We start from the raw sequence: 21,389 nt of genomic DNA, 5'->3' as shown, positions 1-21,389 counted from the left end.
AAGGGCTCACTTCTTGCATCTGCTGAAATAATTTTAACAAAAGTTACTTTTTGCTATTAAAAACAGCTTAACACTGGTGCATGAGTTGGGGTACGGAGATGTGTGTGCGGGGAAGGAGGTTCCGTATTTAACACATTCTTGTGAAGGAATGCCATGGTATTAAACAGTATATTGTGTGCATACTAACCATACGTTAATTGTGCAAGTCAACAACTGTCAAGTAGTAATTATCAAGAAAAGAGATGCAGTACCTGGATGGTAGTAATGCTTCAGATAAATTGTACATAGGTGCTCTGATTACCATTGTTTACTGCCCTGCGTCTCCCCCCGAACTTTGCTGGAAGTTACAACCCTTTTAACACAATACAACAAACTTTCAATTAGACAGACCATGTATTTGAAGTATAAAATGTTCCAGCTTCCATAATTCTTTATTAAATATTTAACAAGTTGCGTCATTTCATTACAACAATCTCATTTTGTTACATTGATCTTTTGCTGTCAGGAAACAAACTACAATTTCCTTCACTTCTCTTAAGAAAATAAATGGAAAAAATGATTTTGTCCTTAAACAAAAACAAAAAACATTTTCCACTGTGTATCAAATCCAACCATACTTTAAAGCTATTTTGATTGTGAAAATGAGCATTATTTATAAGTAGTAGTTTTCAGTTTGTTTGTTTTTTTACATCAGTTTTAATGTAGTTTAATATAATTTTAAATAGCCTCATATTCTCAGGCGGTTTTACAATAAAAAGTTACGAAAGATCGTGAATTTCATCTGGAATGTTTGAAACTATTTTTCACCTTTGGAAGTAGTCATTTCAGGTTTAAATTTGAATAAAGGTCATAAGTTCACAAACACAGAGCATAGCAAAATCACCTTCTAGTGGTTTTATTTGGGTTCTGAGAATCATAATGTATTCACTATGGCATGGCTTTGCTAAAGCTGCATTGGAGACAAACTGCTCACAGTCCTCTTTAGAAGCCAATCCTGAACACAGAATTGATTAAAGAAGTATAAAAATGCATTACATATATGTACTGCTGTATGTGGGTACACACTGTGTTTATATATGTGTATATATAGTGGTAAAAAAGAACAAAAGCTACACTGACGTTAACTGAAAGAGGAAAACATGACATTCTAAATGAAAGAGCAATGTAGGAAAATCCAGATGGCTTAGAAGTATAGAGGCATGTGATTAAATATGGTTTGTGGTGGTGGTCATGTGATATGAATGTAAGGTTATGTGTGCAGTATGACAGACCTGAGGGATATGTAACATTAATATGGGTTAGATTCCAGTTTTATCAAAACAATTTCCCCATGCATTTCAAACATGCATCGCTTTTTAGTGCAACGTCTAACAGATGTTGGAAGAGAGGTCTTTTCCAAAATTCCATACAAGCAAAAGAAAAGACTTTTGCTATTAAAAACACCCTCATGCTTGTAAAACGTCCACTCTGCTAATTAAAAGGGTTTTTTTCTTTTCATCTTACATATTAAAAATTCAGTTTTGTATATAGTTGGGTATACTGTACATATATATGAAAAAGTGGTCCAAATGTGTCACTTATCCCTCCCGGTTATAAATTCCAGAACACAAAGGGTAAAATCCAGGCCCCACTGAAGTCACTAGGAGTTTTGCTATTGACTTCATCAAGGCCACGGTTTCACTCAAAGTATATGAACAGGTTCTGTATCTCAGAAGTGAGATTTGCAACTATGATACCGAACTCCGCAGTCTTGATCACCGGTCAGTAAAGGCTAATCACATAACAGAGGTAGTGAATTTCTTTTGGGGTAGTGGAGATTAAGAGGGGGGTATGAGATACTTGGTTAGTCTGTAGAGCAGCATCCTCTGCTGGTTTGTCAGAAAATATTACAAGAGAGCACGCAGCTTGCCCTCCCTGCATGAGAAGTTCAGAGATAGGGATGTCTCCTTTAGGATGAGAAATTTAAAAATAAAATAGAATGAAATAACAAATTCGCCCCCCCCCTTTTTTTGGGTTAACTTCAGTGGGAAGACAAAAGGAAGATAAATTTTCAGGAAGACATTAGGTCCAGTCATAATGAGTTTCTATCAACTAGGAATAAATGCTGGAATTATGGTATGTAACTGACCTGCCTTACAAGAGAGCCAGAGATATAAAAGACTCGATGTGAGCAAGAAATTACAATAATTTGGCCAGATAGAATCTTTTAAAAAATACAAATTCTACAAAAGTATCTGTTTTATGATTAAGGGGGTGAACTATTCATACATAGTCCGGGTCAATGAATGTGAATACAGTATTTGAATATTAAAGAAAGGCACCAAGTTAGAGCACAAATCCAAATGGAGCAATCTCCTCATTAATTAAGGTTTAATAAATAAGAGACATTTAGCCACCTTTCCCTTGAAAGAGTCCTTCAAATACAATGTCAGGAATTCCAGAAGAACTTCTAAGAGGTTCGGTGTATTAGAACAGAAACTCCAAGAAATCAACTTTATATCATAATAGTCAATGCAAAAACAGCTTCAACATATACAGTTCTTAGTTACAAAGTAATCTGTAGAATAGAATCAAACTCCCTTATAGATGCGGTTTTGCTGAAGCACACACTATGTACCTGGACCTCACACAAGTCATTTGCAAAACTGAAGACAATTCCCGGGTTTAAAGAACAGATTCCACAAGTGGTAACAGCCTTTTGGCTGACACAAGGGGCATTTCTACAGTAAGGTTTTTAGCCACTAAGGTAAGTTACCTTAGTGCAACATCTGCTTTGCACTAGTATAGTGCATTTACACTAGAGGTTTGCACCAGTGCAGCTACATCAAGACAGCTTCACTGGTGGCTAAAATCCAAGGGTAGACAAGGCCAAGCATTGTGCTGCTCAGGAACTGCCCGTTAGCTAGAGCGAACGAAAAAGAACTTATAATATGCAACACATAAGGCTTTGTGCAATAAAGGGGTTAGACTGAACAATTCACTTTTCACATTATAAATTTACCTTGGTAATAGCCAGGATTACTTGCTGGAATACCAGGGTCTCTTAGAGACGCTGACAAAAAGGGACAGACTCACTTCTACAGTAAGGTTTAAGTTCTCTGGACTCTAAGGGGCTGGGGGATATTTTTTGAGAAACATTTCTTGTACTTATTTTCCAACAATGAGTATTTTCAGTGATTAAAAATACAAATTTTCTCCTTAAGAACAGGAATTTACCTCAATACAGTAATGTATACTGAAGTCTTTTGGAGTTTCTATTCTTAGTTTATGTGTAAGTGGATCTGAAAAGACGTTAGCCTAATTTTCTAAAAGCCTGATCTTAAAGTGTTATGCTCCATTATTCCATCTTTTGCAGTTATATAGAGCCTTTCATCTTTACACACAGATCTGAAGCCCATTTTGCAGATGGGGAAACAGGCACAGAATTTAAATGACTCAACCAAGGAGTAACAGTGAGAGTGATGGCAGAGTTGGGAATTTAACTCAAATCTCCTGACTCTCAGTTCCCCCAGCCTAACTGCTTGACTACATTATCCCTTATTACATAAGCGTTAGTTTATATTTCAAGTCTAAAGCAAAAACTCATAGGAGTCCTTGAAATAAGGTTCTGTTACATGGCACTGAAGCAAAACGTTACCTCCAAACATACAAAAACTCTTCCAATTAAGACATTGTTTTTAAAAAGAAAACTGACCATGGAATATGACAGATTTTTAAAGGCAATTCCATGTTCTAGCTACAGAAGTTTGGCATGTAGATATACATTAGAAAGATCAGATCCCACTCTCTAAAAGCGTAAGAGGCTATCAATATAGTGTTTTACATCTAGTCATATCCAGCCCACTTCATTCTCATGTCTATGTTTTCAGCTCACCAGATGGAAAAAAGGAATGTCTGAAAATAAAATTAATATAGAAAGGGAATTAACCTTAATCTACATTCAAATTAGAAGGTTCAAAACTTCTTCATGCACCTATTGACTCTTCAAACTTTTGGGAGCAAACTGAGGCTGCATCCCAAGCCAGGCAAAGTTTGACAAATTAGCATTTGTTGAATGTTATTAGCTTTGATGAGTTTTACTAAATTAGCTCTCATGGCTAGAGTTAATACTTATTACACTCCCTGCCTGCAACTGCTGCCGCACGCATTGCTGGCAGCGGATTGCATGTGCTAAAAATAATAATAATAAAATAAAATAAAATAAAAAAAGCTCAGTTCTTGGCAATAAGGGGTGAAATTGTTTCAATTATTTTTGCACCCTGTAATCTTGCTTGTGAATAAGTGTTAGTCGAGTTCTTAGAAAAAACAACAAAGTGTGTTATGTAGGTGGACAAAAGCTCACAAAGCTGAACATAATCAAATTGCTGAATGCATACCCTCAAACCTACCCCACTGCTGTGTTAACCATTTAATTTCAGTGGATCAAATGCAAGTCTTCTCTTTTGCCTTTAATCTATCACACAACAGATACAACTCAGGCATTATAGTTTAAGCATGCAACATGTCATAGGTAACAAAATTGATTAGATAACCGTATATATTAAATAAATCTTTGTGATTGAATAAAAAAATCACAAAAACAATAGGTGAGAACATGTCTGCAGGCCCAGCTCTACATCTGGTTTTTATATAGCAGCAGCAGCCAAATTCACAATTGATAGATATTGCACCCAAAAGACATGTGCAGTGAGAAGGAATATAATCACATTAATGTTTATGATAAAAAACAGATATGACCTCCATGTGTTATATAAAGTGCCTTTAGAGTTGGTGCAGTTAGAAACAAAAAAAACCCTTGTTATTTAGGTAATATTCGCAAATGCATACAAATAGGAGACAAAACAGATCTGGTTTCCACAGTTCCAAATCAAGCAGTGCCAAATTTCATTCAAAATGCCTCCATTGCAAATAGTAAAGAGGAAAGAATAGTAAAAGAATCACTGTACAAAGTTAATGACAGGGTTAAGCATTTTTTCCTATATTGATAATGCCAACCCTATCCCAAAATGTTTTATAGTACACATAAATATTACCAAGGAATAATGAGGTGATTTCTTTATTGACCGTGAGATTTGGCATGCTATGTTATGATCCTCTCTCAGCTTGTAACTATTCTATTGATTTATACAAAAATGTAACATCCACTCTATACTTTTTCTTTTGGGTACAGAACATATTAATGTGCTCAATGAAAAGCTTTTAGATTTGCCATTAATATATTCCATCTGCAGAAAATTTCTCACATCATTTTCTCCAGCTTTTCTAACAGGTTGGGGACACAAGGCTCAAAATGCATTTTGAAAGTAAAAATGCCACTGGCATCAAGTCTGGTATGAAATTAAGATAAGAAATGCTCATTTTTCCAAGTAGATGACATTTTTAATTGTGATGAAATAAAATCTGAAAATGTCTAAATCATTTAAAAAGTAAACATGAGTTGTAATACTATACCTGTAAAGTGATTAATTCCATTCATTGTCATTAGAAAGTATGTAAAATATTTATTAAGGGCTTTGCCTACAGAGGCACAACATAAATAGAACAAGTCCTGCTGAAATTAGAGTACGTGTCAACCAGTTGGTGATTTACTGTGGAAATATCAGAAATGTTATCCACAGATTGTAGTTCAAATTTCTGAATTTAGGCAACGGCACTGTAGAAGAGTTTGCTCCATGAACCAACATTGTGCAACTGTTCTGCCATTGTCACTTGTTAATGTCCATTAGGCAAATTCAACAGTTCAAGCAGAACTTGCTCGATGGAAAAAAAAAAATTGCTGTTTTAATCCACTCCTTCAAATCCTTGAGCATTTTCAACTGCCATAAGAAGCTTCTCTCGTAAATCTTCAAAAGATTCATAAGGAGGTAAGTCAAGGCGATTAAAGCTGAAATTGAAGGGGGAAAAAGTATCATTTGATAATCAACTTAAAGTAAAAAAAAAAGTATCTGGAGGTCATATAATTTGGAGGCCTCATCAGTTCCAAAGACTCAGCAGAGATAGACTGAATTTAAAGGTCAGATGCTCATTTTCCCTCTAGGGGAGTGAGAACAGCAACCAAAACCAGAGAGAAGGCTCTTTGAAAACATCTTTGATAATTTAATAGATAACAGAAATTGTTCTGCAAGTAAGTTCAGCCTCCTGCTATAAAATTCTGTAGGATGGTTCAAAAACCTATGGAAAGGTGATTACTATTAAATGCTGTAAGATTTATTTTCTATAGAACACCAAAGAATTTAAACCCCATTTATTTTATAGGGCTTCCATACATGGAAAGCATTCACAATAATTAATCTTTTGGTTCTTTTTTTGCTTCACAGATTCTCAGTTCCTGTCATCTGAGTTTTATGGATGTGTCTGGCTAACTTAAATTAAGACAATTGGGCTGGGGCGTCCGCTTTTCAGTGAATCGTCTGACAAGGCAGGGGCATATGGAGCCTTTTGGAACCAGCTGCTTCTGTTCACAGTGTGGTTTTCTGTGGTTGTGCTTTGTTGGCTCACAGATTTTCACAGAACTCATTCTATCCACTTTTCAAGGAAGAGAATAAAAGTAATTCACTGAAACTGAATCCCGGCATGTGGTGATGAGAGTAAAAGCTGCCTGCAAAAGTAGTACTGGTTGGGGGAGAGAGGGAGGAGGGGAACAAGAGATTTCTGAAGTAGATCCTAGCACCGAAAGAAAAAGATATCAGCCCTCTATTTGTACTGTTGCCAGTCCCTCTTTCCCACCTCACGTATTTGTTTCCATTCATTAGTTTCTCAGACAGAAAGAGGAAGGGGTAATAATTCTGGAATACATACGAAACAAGGGACAGAATAGTAATGTACTTCTAATGCAAGGCACTTTTGTTCCTTTCCTTGTGCCACTCAGAAGCACTGTCCCCCTCTCTGTACAATCTACCTTTCAAAGTAAACAGAGCCCCATGCACTATTCTGTATTGTTCAAAGCTCACCATTTCTATCAAGTGACATAGCAAACTTTAGGATGCCAACACCTACAAGTGTTTTCATATTAATTTAAAACTAGTATTTTTATGGTGAGAGGGAAAGCGATCCAGGTAGAAGATTCACCCAGCATAATACTGATATGGCAAAAATGTGGGACTTGGGGCTTGATCAAAGGTGACAAGTGCTCTGACCCTGATACAGCAAAGCACTTAAGTCACGTGCTTCAAGTGATGTGGTGGATCAGGTCCCACTACTCTGTACCTTGCAAGATTAAGCCCTTATCCATTTGAAAAAGGTAAATTACATTTGAGACACAAAAAAGTCTTCTAGCAGAAGGGATTAAAATGGTTATAGACAACACTTCCATCTCATTAGCACACTGGTTTAATTGCCAAGTGCTTAAGACAATTTGCAGACTAATGGGTGCCTTCAAATTTGACAGAAAATTAACAGCTTCTGTATAGGAGTAGCAATTGCTTGAAATAAGGTGAAAAGGCTTTCAAGTAGAATCCCTTCTGTGCAACAAATACATTAAAACAGATCAGCTATAGCTCAAGATAAATGTCTCCCAACTTCAAGGGACAACTGGATCACCGTCATACAGAACAGAAATTCTTTACCCAAATAAAAGTATATAAGATTTAAAGTGGCTTAAGTGCATCTACATTACGGGTTTGCACCTATTAGTTTTCTAACACAGATCAGCTTTTAATGTGTTGAAGGACAGGATTAAACAAAGAACCTTTTGGAAACTAAGACAAGCAGTTAGAACAGACCGAAGTTGAGCTGGCTAGTTCCTGGAATTTTGTCGGTTTCATGCTGGCTGCAGTTTGAGAGCAGATAATTCTAAACTTCTTGAATGTTGTGGCAGTGAATGCACAAGGTTGGAGATTATCCCATTTTATAGAAAACCGTCTCTATAGGACAAAGACATGATCCTGAGATAGAGTATATTCCTGTCAAATTTGGTCACCAGATCCATCCTTTCTTGGCAGTGTAACAATCCATAAACTCCTTAATTTTATGTTTTCATTACTCACCATGTGTGAGCTCTGGGCAATTTTTCAGGACTTCCCCATTGCTCTATTGTAAACAGCTGAGGACCATTTGAACCTAGACAAAGAGTAAAAAAACCCCACAAGTATAGTTTAAGCACTGGATTTTAGGTAGAATACTTAAATGCTAGGTTTCAGAGTAGCAGTTGTGTTACTCTGTATTCGCAAAAAGAAAAGGAGTACTTGTGGCACCTTAGAGACTAAAAAATTTATTTGAGCATAAGCTTTTGTGAGCTACAGCTCACTTCATCGGAGCTGTAGCTCGCGAAAGCTTATGCTCAAATAAATTTGTTAGTCTCTAAGGTGCCACAAGTACTCCTTTTCTTTTTACTTAAATGCTATAAACTCAAAATTAAATGTTTGCAAAATTATAGGCTAAATCCTCGGCTTGTATAATTGGTTTACTTTCACGTCAGTGAAGTCTAAGTTAAAGAAGCTACGTATCTGGCCCTATATTTATAAATACTGTCTACTCATTATTCCATACATTTAATTTCAGGTGCAATGTATATAATGCCACAAAATAAGTACACATTAACACTGCAAACGTGATGTACTTGTGGGCTTCCAATCTGCACAGCAGCAGCCACATACACACACTCTACCCTATCAAGGTTATTCCTGCAGAGAGCAAGAACATGCCCTCCACAGCTGCTGTCATAACGCCTCCATAGGTTTTTTGGGCTGGGAAGGAGCAATTCAATTGACATTGGAGTGAAAACTTGCATCTTGTAATACCCCTATTGTGCACAGGTTCTCTTGTTGGCACACTATCCTACTCAGAATTGGTCCAACCCATTTCAAAGAGCAACAATAAAAAGATTTTAGTGCTAAACATCTTTAAGTACCTTCAATTTTTAACTCACCATAAAGTTCAGCAAATCCATTCATAGGCACTCGTGATGTCCCAGTAACAAACTGCAATAACCGGATACGCTTTTCAGCATCCATCAGTAAGACAGCCTAATAACAAAGAGAGAGAGTCAGCAGGCACGATACAACAGTGTGTGCAGGCATCAGGAGGATTTTAAAAACATAATTTGTATTGTAACACAACAACTAGACAGATAACTAGAAAATACTGTAAGTATTTTGAAGTTATTACTGGTGTGATACCAGCCTTTCTAATCTTAGATAAAGAGACTCTTCTTTCAACTGCCATTAAGGCCAAAACAGCCCACTGCTTTGGCAGCAGTTGGGAGTAATACACTTTATTTCAGTATTTTGGATGAGTTGATTTTCCTTTTGGTACAATCAGTAAATATAGTTACTTACCTGTAAAATACTCCTGGGGGAATTCTGCACCAAAAAAATTAAAAATTCTGCACACAATATTTTAAAATTCTGAAAATTTTATTTGTCAAAATAACACTATATAATCACTCCAGTTTCAATTATTTTGGTAATTTATTTCAAAATACCTGTCAGTAAGTATGTCTGTAACAGTACAGAGACACACACAAAATTTCCCCCAGGAGCAGAAAGTTAAACCCCTATGACAACCTAGTTCTTGCTTTTCTGCCCCCTTCTTCCCCCCAGAGCCGAGCTGGGGGTCCCCCCGGCCCATGCACTCACACCCTCTACCCCCCGACCCCCGCCCAGGGATCCAGAGGGAGAAACAGCTTGATGCTGGGTTTCGGGCTTGCACGGAGTTTCGTGTGCGCCGCTTCCTTCCTTCAGAGCGTGCTAGGAACTGCAGCTGCTGGGAACTCTCCAGTTTCCTCCCCCTCCCGCCTAGCCATGTCTTCCATTTGCAAGCTGGGCTCTGCCGGGTCCAGCGGCCCCTAGTGGCACCCAACATCTCCGCAGCCCATTCTATGGGGAAAAAAGGAAATTCTGTGTGCCCAACATTAATTTCTGCAAAATTCTGCATTGCGCAGAGGTGCAGAATTCCCCCGGGAGTAGTACAATAACGGTTGTTCTTCAAGATGTATTGTGCACAATTACATCCCACCATAGGCACCCGCACAATCACTTAAAGGAGAACTGACATATATAAACAGCTGCAGCAAGCAAAGTGTGTGAAATGAATCTTCCTAACAGAATTCACAGAAAAGCAAATGACAGAGATTCCTTAAAACTGCATAATGCAATTCCTTGCTACTATTTTCTATTATATAATTTGATTAGATTCGCTTAACTGGATGTGCTAAATTCAATATAGTCAGATCACAGAGAAGTTCTATATTTATTACACCAAATTATTCCCCAAGGTATTGTTTTGATGTGGCAGTTATACACCTGTATATTATGGCTATTTTAGCCACTGGATGTATGTAAAGATCAGGGTGGCATTTATATATCTTGAGCCTACCGCTTTTACTGACAGCAAAAAAAACTCGATGTCCTTATCCAGCAAAACATATAGCTCCAGATTTATTTTTCGTGCTTTATGTTCTAACCAAGTGTTCACATTTATTTAAGCTAACACTCCTGCCTTCCTGACAAAACAGCTCCATATTTAGCAAGTACAGGTGTATCTTGAAGTGAAAAATTAAGGAACGAGGCAAAGAATAAGATCTGTGAGAATCAAAATGACCGAGTAAACTGCTGAAGATGCAAAATCAAGCCAGTATCATGGGCTAGCTCCCCAGGCTGCTACGAACACCAGAGCAACACGTGAAAGGGAAACGAGACTGGGAGAGCGGAGGGAGAGGGTCAAAAAGAAGACACTCCTAAAACATTATGCGCAAAAAGCATAACAGTAAAATTGAAGTGCTTATTGTCATTGCACTCCATATGTTTTATGAAAATATGTCTATAAGTGTAAATATAATGTAACTGGAATATGCTTCATGCAAAAGGTCTCTTGTAAAGTATCATTCCAAAGCTTATGATCTAGTAAGTTTGTGCATCCTATTTGTATGAATGTATCATTCTTGTATCTGAAGCTAGAAATATGAAGTATTATTCTGAGGTCCTATTGTAATTATGCAAAGGGGTGGGCCATTAATGGTGGTTTAGAATCTTGACGGCTCCCATTGACCAGGACAATTGGTTGTAAATGGCTCTGTTTACTTGTAAGCCTTCCTTTGTTCCTGTGAGTCGGGCCGGAAAGAATGGAGGCTTTGGGTCTCACAGGACATGTGACCATGTCACCTGGTACTGGAATCCATCTTAAACCCGGTGCTTTTCTATTTAGAAGGGGAGCGGGGGATTCAGAGAGACAAAAGATTCCTGCCTTGTGCCAAAGCTATAAAAAGGGGGCGGAACAGAACAAAGGGGGCTGCCAGTCATGAGAAATCCCCTAGTTAAGAAGGAGTCTAATCTGTGAAAGAAGCTTATTGGAACATCCCTGAGGGTGAGATTTACCTGTATTCAGTTTCTTAAATGTATTAGGCTTAGACTTGCGTGTTTTCTTTTATTTAACTTGGTAACTTACTTTGTTCGGTCTGTTATTACTTGAAACCACTTAAATCCTACTCTTTATACTTTACTGATATACTAATCACTTTTGTTTATTAATTAACCCAGAGTAAGTGATTAATACCTGGGGGAACAAATAGCTGTGCATATCTCTCTATCAGTGTTACAGAGGGCGAACAATTTATGAGTTTACCCTGTATAAGCTTTATACAGAGTAAAACGGATTTATTTGGGGTTTGGATCCCATTGGGTGTCTGGGCGCTGGAGATCGGTGACCTGCTGAGCAGTTTTTGGTTAAAGTCTGCAGTGTTGGGGGTATGGACCAGACCTGGGTCTGTGTTGCTGCAGGCTAACATTTCTGGCTCGACAAGGCAGGCAAAGCTGGCAAAGAAAACGGACTCAGAGGTAATTCCAGCACGTCAGGTGACAGTCCCAAGGGGGTCTTTGTGACTAAACCCGTCACACTCATGTCTATACAAAGGGCTTTTGGGGGAGGGGTGTGCTACAACAAGGCTAGCCTTAGGATGATTTAAATTGGGAGGAAGAATCAGTGCTGAAAGAAAGCAGCATGGAAAGAAACAGATGTGGCAGCAGATAGCAAATTAGAGCCGAGCTTGCTATGTGATAAACAAAACAAAAACAACAAAAAAGTTACTTTGGGTTGTATCTGCAGAGGCATCAAATCTGGGGAAGAGTAAATACCCCCTCTCTACATGCCTATGATGCAACTGTACTTTTCATTATCAAGGAAATATTAAGAGAACTAAGTATGTGTAGCTAGGCTAATGATCCCTGGGAGACACAATGACAGTATACAAATATGTGGAGAGCTTAAACATCAACATTGGAAAGAAATAATTTCAAGCAGTAGAAGAGGGCAGAGCACAAAAAGGATAAAACAAAAAACCACACACACTCAGACCTGGTAGCCTGCTAAACAGGGTGACAGTACAAGCAGTCTGCTTTGGACGTACCTATCTTGAATAATTTTGTATAATCTGCAAACTTTGACAGAGTTCAGCATATTCGTTAATGATCTGGAAAAGGGTCTGAACGGTAAAGTGGCAACCAACAAAAGAAGAATGGTAGTTATTATCCAGTGTGTGTAGAAGATACTGTTCGGTGTTTTCATGGAGAAAAAAACTTAGACTTCACACCAAAACATACTGTATCATACAGTGCAGCATTCATCTCAGAAATAGAAGGATCATGAGAAGAGTGGGGTAAATAGTATTACCTTCCAGTACCACTGGATGACAGGATGATTTGGGCAGTAACCATTCTTGTAGATTGTGTGTTGTCTCCAGTCGTTAACATCAACATCTCCAAGACCACACATTAATAACTAAGTATGGATGTAATTGTTAAGATGTTAATAGAAAATGGTGCACAAAGGAAAACACAATAGCTACACAAAACAGTCTTAGTCCCTCCCTCCGCTGTCTCCTTTTAAACTGCTAGGCCGTGCATATACAAATACAAAGGGAAGCGCCACTATTTCTAGTAGAGTTCCTGAAGAACGTTGACCTGTGCACTCCACTAAGATGAATGTAATTAGTATGTACGCTCAGTGGGACAGGGACCACATCCGTTGCTGAATCAGCAAGTTCTGAACATGCTTAAGTACCTAGCTCAATCTGTACAAATATGTTTGTTTGTCCCCCCAAATTTAATGAGAAGCACCTCTCTCAACTCTAGGTCATGATGATCTAAAACACACATTCACTAAACCAAATAATTAGAGAGAAAAATCTACCCGCTCCCTCAAATCCATTCACACACCATTCACTCCAGAAACTAGTATTTCTAAGAATAATGTGCAGTACTGATTTACTGTCTACAAAACAAAGTCATGTAAAGATACTAACCTCCAACTCATTTTCATCAAAAATTTTAATCAAGTCTATAGGAAGGAGTTCTGTGAATCCCTGAAAGAAAAACAAAACAAAACTAATGTCGTCTCAAAAATAGATTTATAATATCTGTTTTTCTTTTGGCTGACATTTCTTAATTTTAGAGCAAACTTCCTCAACATGAACATACACTTCCATACCAGATGGTGAATATTATATTGTGGCATGGAGATTTTATTTATTTGTTTTTTCAGACAAGGATTTTTCAGTTCAACAGGCCTATGGTGAGTAGAATTTCTGTCAGCTTCTAAAACCCAAACCACTATGTGGTTTCCATAAGACTAAGCATGAAATTATTCTTGTTCGTGAATTGATGGGAGGGAGGAACTGACTGAAGCCAGAGACTTGGCCTTTGGTGCTCTGCAGTAGCAACCCTTGTAATTTTCTAGAAGCCAGAGCCTGAAAAATGTGCAGCAATGGATAGAACTGCAATGAAATTTGAAACACACAAGGGAGAATTAAAGGTAGAATCTGTGGATCGCTGGGTTCCAGGATCCATGATTGCAGGGCAGTGTGGCACAGAAGTAATCGCTGCTGGCTGGGGAGGAAAAGAAGGGTTTTGAGAAAGGAATATAGTTGGTGGTCACAATAGAAAGGTGATGTTAGGATCATCAGTTAGAAGTTCATGTTACTTAAAAGATTTTCAAGGCTTTAAAATTAAGTTGAAAGAGAATGAATATTACAGGAGAGGAGCCATAAAAGCATTTTCAGGATATTACTATTTTTTTTCTAAACACTGTAGAATTTTGGGATCCTGCAAGATTTCCCACCCATAACTTTGAGGCCTGACAAGTCCATGCAAAAAAGATGAATCTTGCTCTACCACAATAAATTGAAAAGTTTATTTGGCAGAAAACAACTAATGAAGCTTACCTCCAAGAAAGCGTTCATTTGTTTCTGAACTCTGTTTACAAACCTCCACTGGATGACTAAGCTACAGCAGATAAACAAAAACACTTTTATTAGAAGATATAAACAGAATGTTTAAAGATCTCACTATTCTAATGTTTTCAGTTTCTCATTTATAGCTTCAGTAATCATTCATCAAACACTGATATAAAATAAACAGAGCAAACGAAGGGAAAAATGCCTCCAATTTATGCTTGAGTTTGGATGTCTACTGAGCATATGAATATGTGCATCTCTTCATTAACTGCTCAAATTTCCATGAGAAGACATGAGGTGGTGAAAAAAAATCACAGATGAGTATAAAAAATAGTAATCCCAATGAACAGCTTACATTTAAATGGCTTTGGACATATGTTTAAAAATCTTTAGATATGACTGTTCCACATCATTAGGAGGTTTGCAGTAAAAGTACAGAAATTAAATGAAATTAATCTTTTTTTTCCTATGGAGATTAAATTTATTTTAAGCAGAACATGGTGAAACAACTTGGTCTCTGATTGAAATAGCCTAGAAAATGCTAAGTTTTTTAAAAAATGGGACCTTCAAGGTAGACTAAGATACTTATTTATCCTTGTTTTTTAGGCAACTGAAGAAATAGTCGGTCCTTCAAAAGCACAGAAACACCCAGACATTCCCAGTGAAGCCAGTGGAAGTTACTGACTCATTTAGATATTTAAATATGGACTTAAGGGCCTAACTTCAGGCACCCATTTTTAAAAGTCTTAGCTTGTATGTTTTACACATATAAAGTGAATTTGGGATAGTAAGTCATTCCACTAATTCAATTAAAAAGCAAAACTTCTGAATTTTGCCTACAGCCTGAATTTCCATTAGAAATTTTGTAGCTACTTGTTTTGTGACTGAAATCTATATTACTATTATGATTGCTTACCGTCGTACCATTATAAAAATTACTACTGCATTTTACTATATGAGTGGTCAAGAGAAGGTATACATTGTACTAATGGATTATTTAGGAAAAGTCAAACAATTCATTAAAAACAGAATTCATCTGAGTGTGATTTAGGACCAAAAGAATGAGAGTTTGGAACTTTTAACAATTTTCTACAGATTAAGTGAATTTATACAGAAATTATATCTACAGACAATAGCACTGATACATCCACCTGTGATAAAACAAGGAATTCAGTTTTTGGGAAGGGTTTTTTGTTTCTTTTTTTATTTAGTTCTCCTAGGAAGGACTGTAAAATGATTTAAATAGTCTGCAAACAATAGTCACTACTATATTTAAACAATCTATACTGCCAACAAGGTGTACCAAAACTCAAACATTTATGCCACTTCTTTTCCAATACTAAATCACTTCTGCATTAACATTTTGTGTCTTTTTGAATAACACTTTAGAATTCCAGTTCCTTCCTCATTCCTTCCGTACATTCACAAACATACTCTCTTGATTATTGTGAACATATAATTAATATAGGGTTCATTTAAGAAGTACATTTTAGTTATCAGGATTGTGAGCAGCTATTCGTTTGTATGTTTTATTTTTTGGTGGGTAGAGAAGGTGAGGAAGACAAAGGTGTAGTTTATATTTTCATACATATTAGCTTGAGTATTGTTAGTGTAATGGAGAATACAAATTATTTCTATGTACTGGGAGGAGTGGGGGCGGGAATCCCCGTGGAATTTTATGAAAGGATTTTTTAAGATATGCTATTTATTTCCATATAATGAGAGTACAACGAGGAAATGAGGAAGTGTACAAGTAAAAGCTACCCATTCCGCATCTCTGAGAATAACCTGAATATGTGAGTCAACACAGGAAATACCTAGGTGCAAGCAGAATTCAGTTGCGCAAACTTTCACAACATAGCCCTAGATTTTCCAGGAGCTTGTTAGGATATAGATATTCAGGCCTGTCTGTAAAGGCCTATACTCTAAGAATTTAGGTGTATTCTTATCACTTAGCTAGTTATAGAGGTATAAAAGAAAGAATCAAAATCACTGTCTGCCGGTGTAAGGTCCTTCTCTTACTGTGACAGTCTGAGGCCCTGTGCTTAGCTAAGATCCTTGGCTAAGCAACAGAGGCAGCCATAAGCTGGGAAGTGAATGGTCAGATCCTCACATTCCAAACTAGTCACATTGAAATAAGGTGCTATTGGGCTGTTAGGAATACAATCCTGTCCTGATAATGCCTATCGCCTCCAGAGAAAGGGAAGTGCCTAAAAGATGAAAAAGGAAACTTAGTTTGATAGCATCCTGTCTGGCAAGAACTCACTTATCTATAGCTGGGATGTGAAATCCTCATTTCTTTGTTGTTCTATCACTGTAGTCCCCATTTCCCTATTGTTTGTCCGTATAATCTCTGTCTCGTTCTGTGATTGTTTCTGTCTGCTGTAGAAATTAATTTTGCTGGGTGTAAACTAATTAAGGTGGTGGGATATAATTGGTTAAACAATCATCTTACAACATGTTAGGATTGGCCAGTTAAATTTCAGTAAAATGATTGGTTAAGGTAGAGCTAAGCAGAACTTAAGTTTTACTACATAGTCTGCAGTCAATCAGGAAGTGTGTGTGTGTGGGGGGGGGGAGGGGAATGGGAACAGGGAATGGGGGTGGGGAAACTGGAATCATGTTTTGCTAAAGGGGGAATGGGAACAGGGACACAGGTAAGGCTCTGTGGGGTCAGAGCTGGGAAGGGGGACACAAAGGAAGGAAACTGGAATCATGCTTGCTGGAAGTTCACCCCAATAAACATCGAATTGTTTGCACCTTTGGACTTCGGGTATTGTTGCTCTCTGTTCATGCGAGAAGGACCAGGGAAGTAAGTGGGTGAAGGAATAAGCCCCCTAATAGAGCTTTTCTTTATTGCTCAGTATTAAGAAGAAAGAGAAAATAAATGTTTATAGCACCTAGTTTTGTGCGTCTGCAAACACAACAGTCAGGAAAAGTGACACGCCTTCAATCAAGTAAAAACAATTAGGCTTGTAGGTATATTTTAGATGTTAGCAGCAGCAACAGAAAAGAATTCATAAAAACAGAGGAGAAATGAGAATTTCTAATGGTTTTCCCAGGAGAGTCAGTCAGTACACTGGAAACCTGCCAACAATATAAAGTAAAAAAGTAGCAACTATTCCTTTTACAGGTTCCAGTTCAGTATGTTACTTAAGCATGTGCCTAACTCTCATGCATCTTGCTGAACTGTGACCAGAATGCTGAACAAAACATTTATAAAATACTACGCAAGTAAAGAGAGTTTTGTTTATGCGTGCTTGTTAATATATTAATTAGAGCTTTACTGTTTGCTAATTAGTATTAATAATGGCAAAACCCAGAATGGATAGATACCCAGTATTGAAAGTACCACCTGCCAAAACATCAAGATGGCTTTTAATACATTCCATGCATTGGGTTGATTAGTCTTGGTTGTACTTTCTACAGTGATTAAAAATGATAAAACTCAAACCAGCAACACACTAATACTCAGACAAGCCATGTTAGTAAAAAGGATTTTTCTACTTAATGATCAGTTGTCTGTAGAGTTTATGCTGCACACTGGAATATCTTAGCAGGTTAAGTTCCAAAAAGCATGCTACTACGGTTAGTTAGACTTTTAAATTAATACAATAAAGTATATACGTACTCAATATATTCCCTTTTGTTTTCATTTGTTACCATGATTTCTGACCCATTTGGCTTCAAATCGACTTGATATGTCTGTATTTTAAAAGACAAAACAAACCAAACAGAACATGGAATTATTTCAGGAAATATATCTTTAAGATCTACTATCTTTGAATAGTGTGTTAAAAGTTCATTAGGAGACAGTTATTACAGAAGTATCTGTTAAACTATTTTCTAATTCATAAGCCCTCTATAGATTTCAATGTATGTTAAAAAGTAACTAATATGTTGAAATAGCTAATGAGGCTTTTATACTGAGTGTCAAGATGTTTCATATTTAAAGCTAGCATCATTAGGACAGATTTCTGTTTGGTCATTTATGAGCTTGCATTATGCACTGTATTGACTGTGAAGCAAATTTTGGATTACCACCGCACAACACTTGGGACAGCAAGCCTGCTATGGTGGCTATCTTCCAGCAACACAAAGCTGCTACAATGTCAGCTTAACTGGCTGGGGTAGTATTTCTCCAGCATGGGCAAACCCCTGGGTAGTACAGGGAGCAGTGTCCAGGGGTAAAAGAAAATGAGTGCTGGGGCCATGGCAGCTAGACATAAGACAGACATGGGTTGCTTTAACTTATGCTAGGGACTGGTCCAGTCTGTGGAGGGAACAGGATTGGGGGCTATAAAGGTGGCACTTTTACCCTCTGCATCTCCTGAACTGCCTACTACCACACCAGAGTCTAGGTCATTCTCCTTCCGTCTCCATTCACGAATGTCCCCTCTTCCCATGCAGAAAAGGGGATATCATTCACTACCATGGCTCCATCTCCCCTTCTCCAGATTCTGTATGGGGGGGTTTATTTCACATGGCTGGGGTCGCTAAACGGGTGAAGTCTGACTGGTGGGTGACGTCTGACTGGTGGGTTACACACATCATTCCCTGTGGAGCTTAGGTGAGGAAAACACAGTCCAGGATGTATGCTCTTTTCTATGAAGCCTCCCATTTGAGGTGGTGCCAGAGCAAGAGGGTGCCCCTGGAATCTATGCAGATCTGAGGCGCCCACTACAAATGAAATCTCCTTTAGTGGTTCATTAATACTGAATTGTTTAGCAGGAGGGACATTATCAGAACACTAGGTCAGAGTATGAAGAATCATTTGGATAATGAACACGTTACAGCTTTGGCAAAATGTGGAACAGCTATCTGAAGATCTAGACAAGTATTTTGAAGAATTTTAAAAGTTAGCAGACAGCATAATAACCAGAGAAACTTTGATTTGGAAAAGGGCACCACCACGAAGCAGATTAGAAGATTTTGTTAAGCAGAAAAACCATGAGCACAGAATTCTAAAGAACGTTTCTGATGATTATATAATTCTGCTAGACAGTGAGGTAACCTAGATGGGGAAAAAAGTATTAAGACTGAAAGCAATTTACTGTATTGGTTTGCCACTTACTCATTGGTAGATCCTTTAAAACAAGAAATGTCAACATTTACAGTAAACTAAAATAGATGCAAACAATGATCTGAGGAAAATAAAACTGACAAACAAGAGTTCAACAAAAGTTACTCTGGATGAGCACTGCATAAGCCAGAGAATGGGATCTTTTAATTAAAGAATGGAATGGCAGATTGAGCACAAGACGAGCTATCAAACAACATATGCCCCTTAGCAGCAGCTGCAAAGGGAAAAAAATAAAAACAGTATATTTGTCATGAAAGTGAATACAATGTCTTCAGGCTAGTCTCTCCAAATTCCTGACTAACACATGGGAACAGCCAAACAAGTCCCTGAGAGAACCCTCTGAAGTATTAGTCCGAGTTCACATTATGCTGGAACTGGACTCTAGGTATTTAGTCAGAATCTGTGACTACACCTACAGTGCAAACATGAGCTTTGATTCGCTCCTGCAGTGCAGGATGTGCATTTGGTCTGGACAGTCTCTACATAAAAGAATAAATGGACACAAATCAGACGTCAAGAATTATAACATTCAAAAACCAGTTGGAGAACACTTCAATCTCTTTGGTCACTCGATTACAGACCTACAAGTTGCAATTCTCCAACAAAAAAACTTCAAAAACAGACTCCAAAGAGAGACTGCTGAATTAGAATTAATTTGCAAACTGGATACCATTAACTTAGGCTTGAACAGAGACTGGGAGTGGATGCGTCATTACACAAAGTAAAACTATTTCCCCATGTTTATATCCCCCCCTCCACCCCCCACTGTTCCTCAGAGGTTCTTGTCAACTGCTGGAAATGGCCCACCTTGATTATCACAACAAAAGGTTCCCGCCCCAGCTCTCCTTCTGGTAATAGCTCACCTTAAGTGATCATTCTCGTTACAGTGTGTATGGTAACACCCATTGTTTCATGTTCTCTATGTACATAAATCTCCCCACTGTATTTTCCACTGAATGCATCCGATGAAGTGAGCTGTAGCTCACGAAAGCTTATGCTCAAATAAATTTGTTAGTCTCTAAGGTGCCACAAGTACTCCTTTTCTTTTTGCGAATACAGACTAACATGGCTGCTACTCTGAAATTTGGTCTAGGATTCATCTTAAGGGAGACAAAGGATGAAAGGCACTGGTTGACTTTAAGCTGCTCTTCTGCTCCTGGCAATTTCTACTGCCAAATCCTGAAGTCTAGTTCTACTGGTGGAACCCATGAAGTGAATCTAGCCCATGTTAGGTACAACCTTGTACTTCACTCTCAGCATCTTCATTTCAGAAGTCCCCAGTAACTGGGGACACAATAAACTAAGTACCTAGTAAAATGCTGCTGAGAAAAGAGAGATTTGATAAAAACTATCAACAACATGGGACGGACACACACGCAGAGCACAGAGACTCCCAGCTATGCAATACCTGAAGGTCAGAGAAGACAACGAAAGAAAATCACAAATAAAAGAACAGCTTTAGCCTCCTGGTCAAAGGGGATAAAGATATTCAGATCCCAGACACAAATAATGGCATCCAGGAAGAGGCAGGATTTTGTTGCTGTTTTGTTCCCATCACCAGAAGCTACATTGGATTTAGACAATAAGAAACAATCTCAGAGCCATTATGGGTTCTGAATGTAGCACAAGGTCCTTTCATTTTCTGTTCTTGAAAGGGCTCCCCAGCACTTCACATATTTATAATAGCCACCCCATGGATTTCCTGCCTTGTTTGTAAGAACTATCAAAATCCTCCCCCTGTTGTTCATTAAAGGAGAAAGAACAGATGTTTGAAATTCTATTACTGTTCTTCACTTCTTGCATATTTTTGGTCTATGTATATAGAACAAAAACATCAAGGACAACAGCAAATTCAGGAAGCAAAGATGTCTCCCGCTCTGGTATACACAACTTCCTTAAGGATTTCATCCAGTCACTTACACAAGGAGATTCTCAGGTAGCTAGTTCCTCAGAGCACTTCGGTGCGATACAGTGAAATCAACTATTGGAGAAAATTTGGGCTGTTGTATCATCTAACACGTATGCTACCTTCTAAAGGCTTTTGCAGCAAAAGGAGCTGTCAGCATTTTGTCTAGTTGTGAGTTTCATTAGTCTCTGGCTGAGCTGTGATTCCTCAGTCCCATAATAGGTCCCATACTCCCT

At 37.9% G+C, this 21,389-nt stretch overlaps 1 protein-coding gene across 5 annotated transcripts in view; it reads right to left on the bottom strand.

The window, feature by feature from the left end:
- Window positions 1-417: 417 nt before the first annotated feature.
- NEDD4L (NEDD4 like E3 ubiquitin protein ligase) overlaps window positions 418-21,389 on the bottom strand; it is a 351,255-nt gene continuing 330,283 nt past the window's right edge. For all 5 annotated transcript variants that reach the window (XM_074952404.1, XM_074952405.1, XM_074952406.1 and 2 more), the window contains 7 exons: window positions 17,796-17,869; window positions 14,153-14,213; window positions 13,235-13,294; window positions 12,604-12,711; window positions 8,867-8,963; window positions 7,986-8,058; window positions 418-5,884 (listed from right to left, as the gene is read on the bottom strand). In XM_074952404.1, the coding sequence (XP_074808505.1) occupies window positions 5,782-5,884; window positions 7,986-8,058; window positions 8,867-8,963; window positions 12,604-12,711; window positions 13,235-13,294; window positions 14,153-14,213; window positions 17,796-17,869 (576 nt within the window). In that variant the 3' untranslated portion in view covers window positions 418-5,781. The remainder of the gene's footprint in view (window positions 5,885-7,985; window positions 8,059-8,866; window positions 8,964-12,603; window positions 12,712-13,234; window positions 13,295-14,152; window positions 14,214-17,795; window positions 17,870-21,389) is intronic.

Source organism: Natator depressus, chromosome 5, assembly GCF_965152275.1.
Source record: "Natator depressus isolate rNatDep1 chromosome 5, rNatDep2.hap1, whole genome shotgun sequence".
In the NCBI taxonomy this organism is placed as follows: domain Eukaryota; kingdom Metazoa; phylum Chordata; order Testudines; family Cheloniidae; genus Natator; species Natator depressus.
The sequence above is the reverse complement of the archived record's forward strand: the minus strand, read 5'-3'. Positions and strand labels throughout refer to the sequence as shown.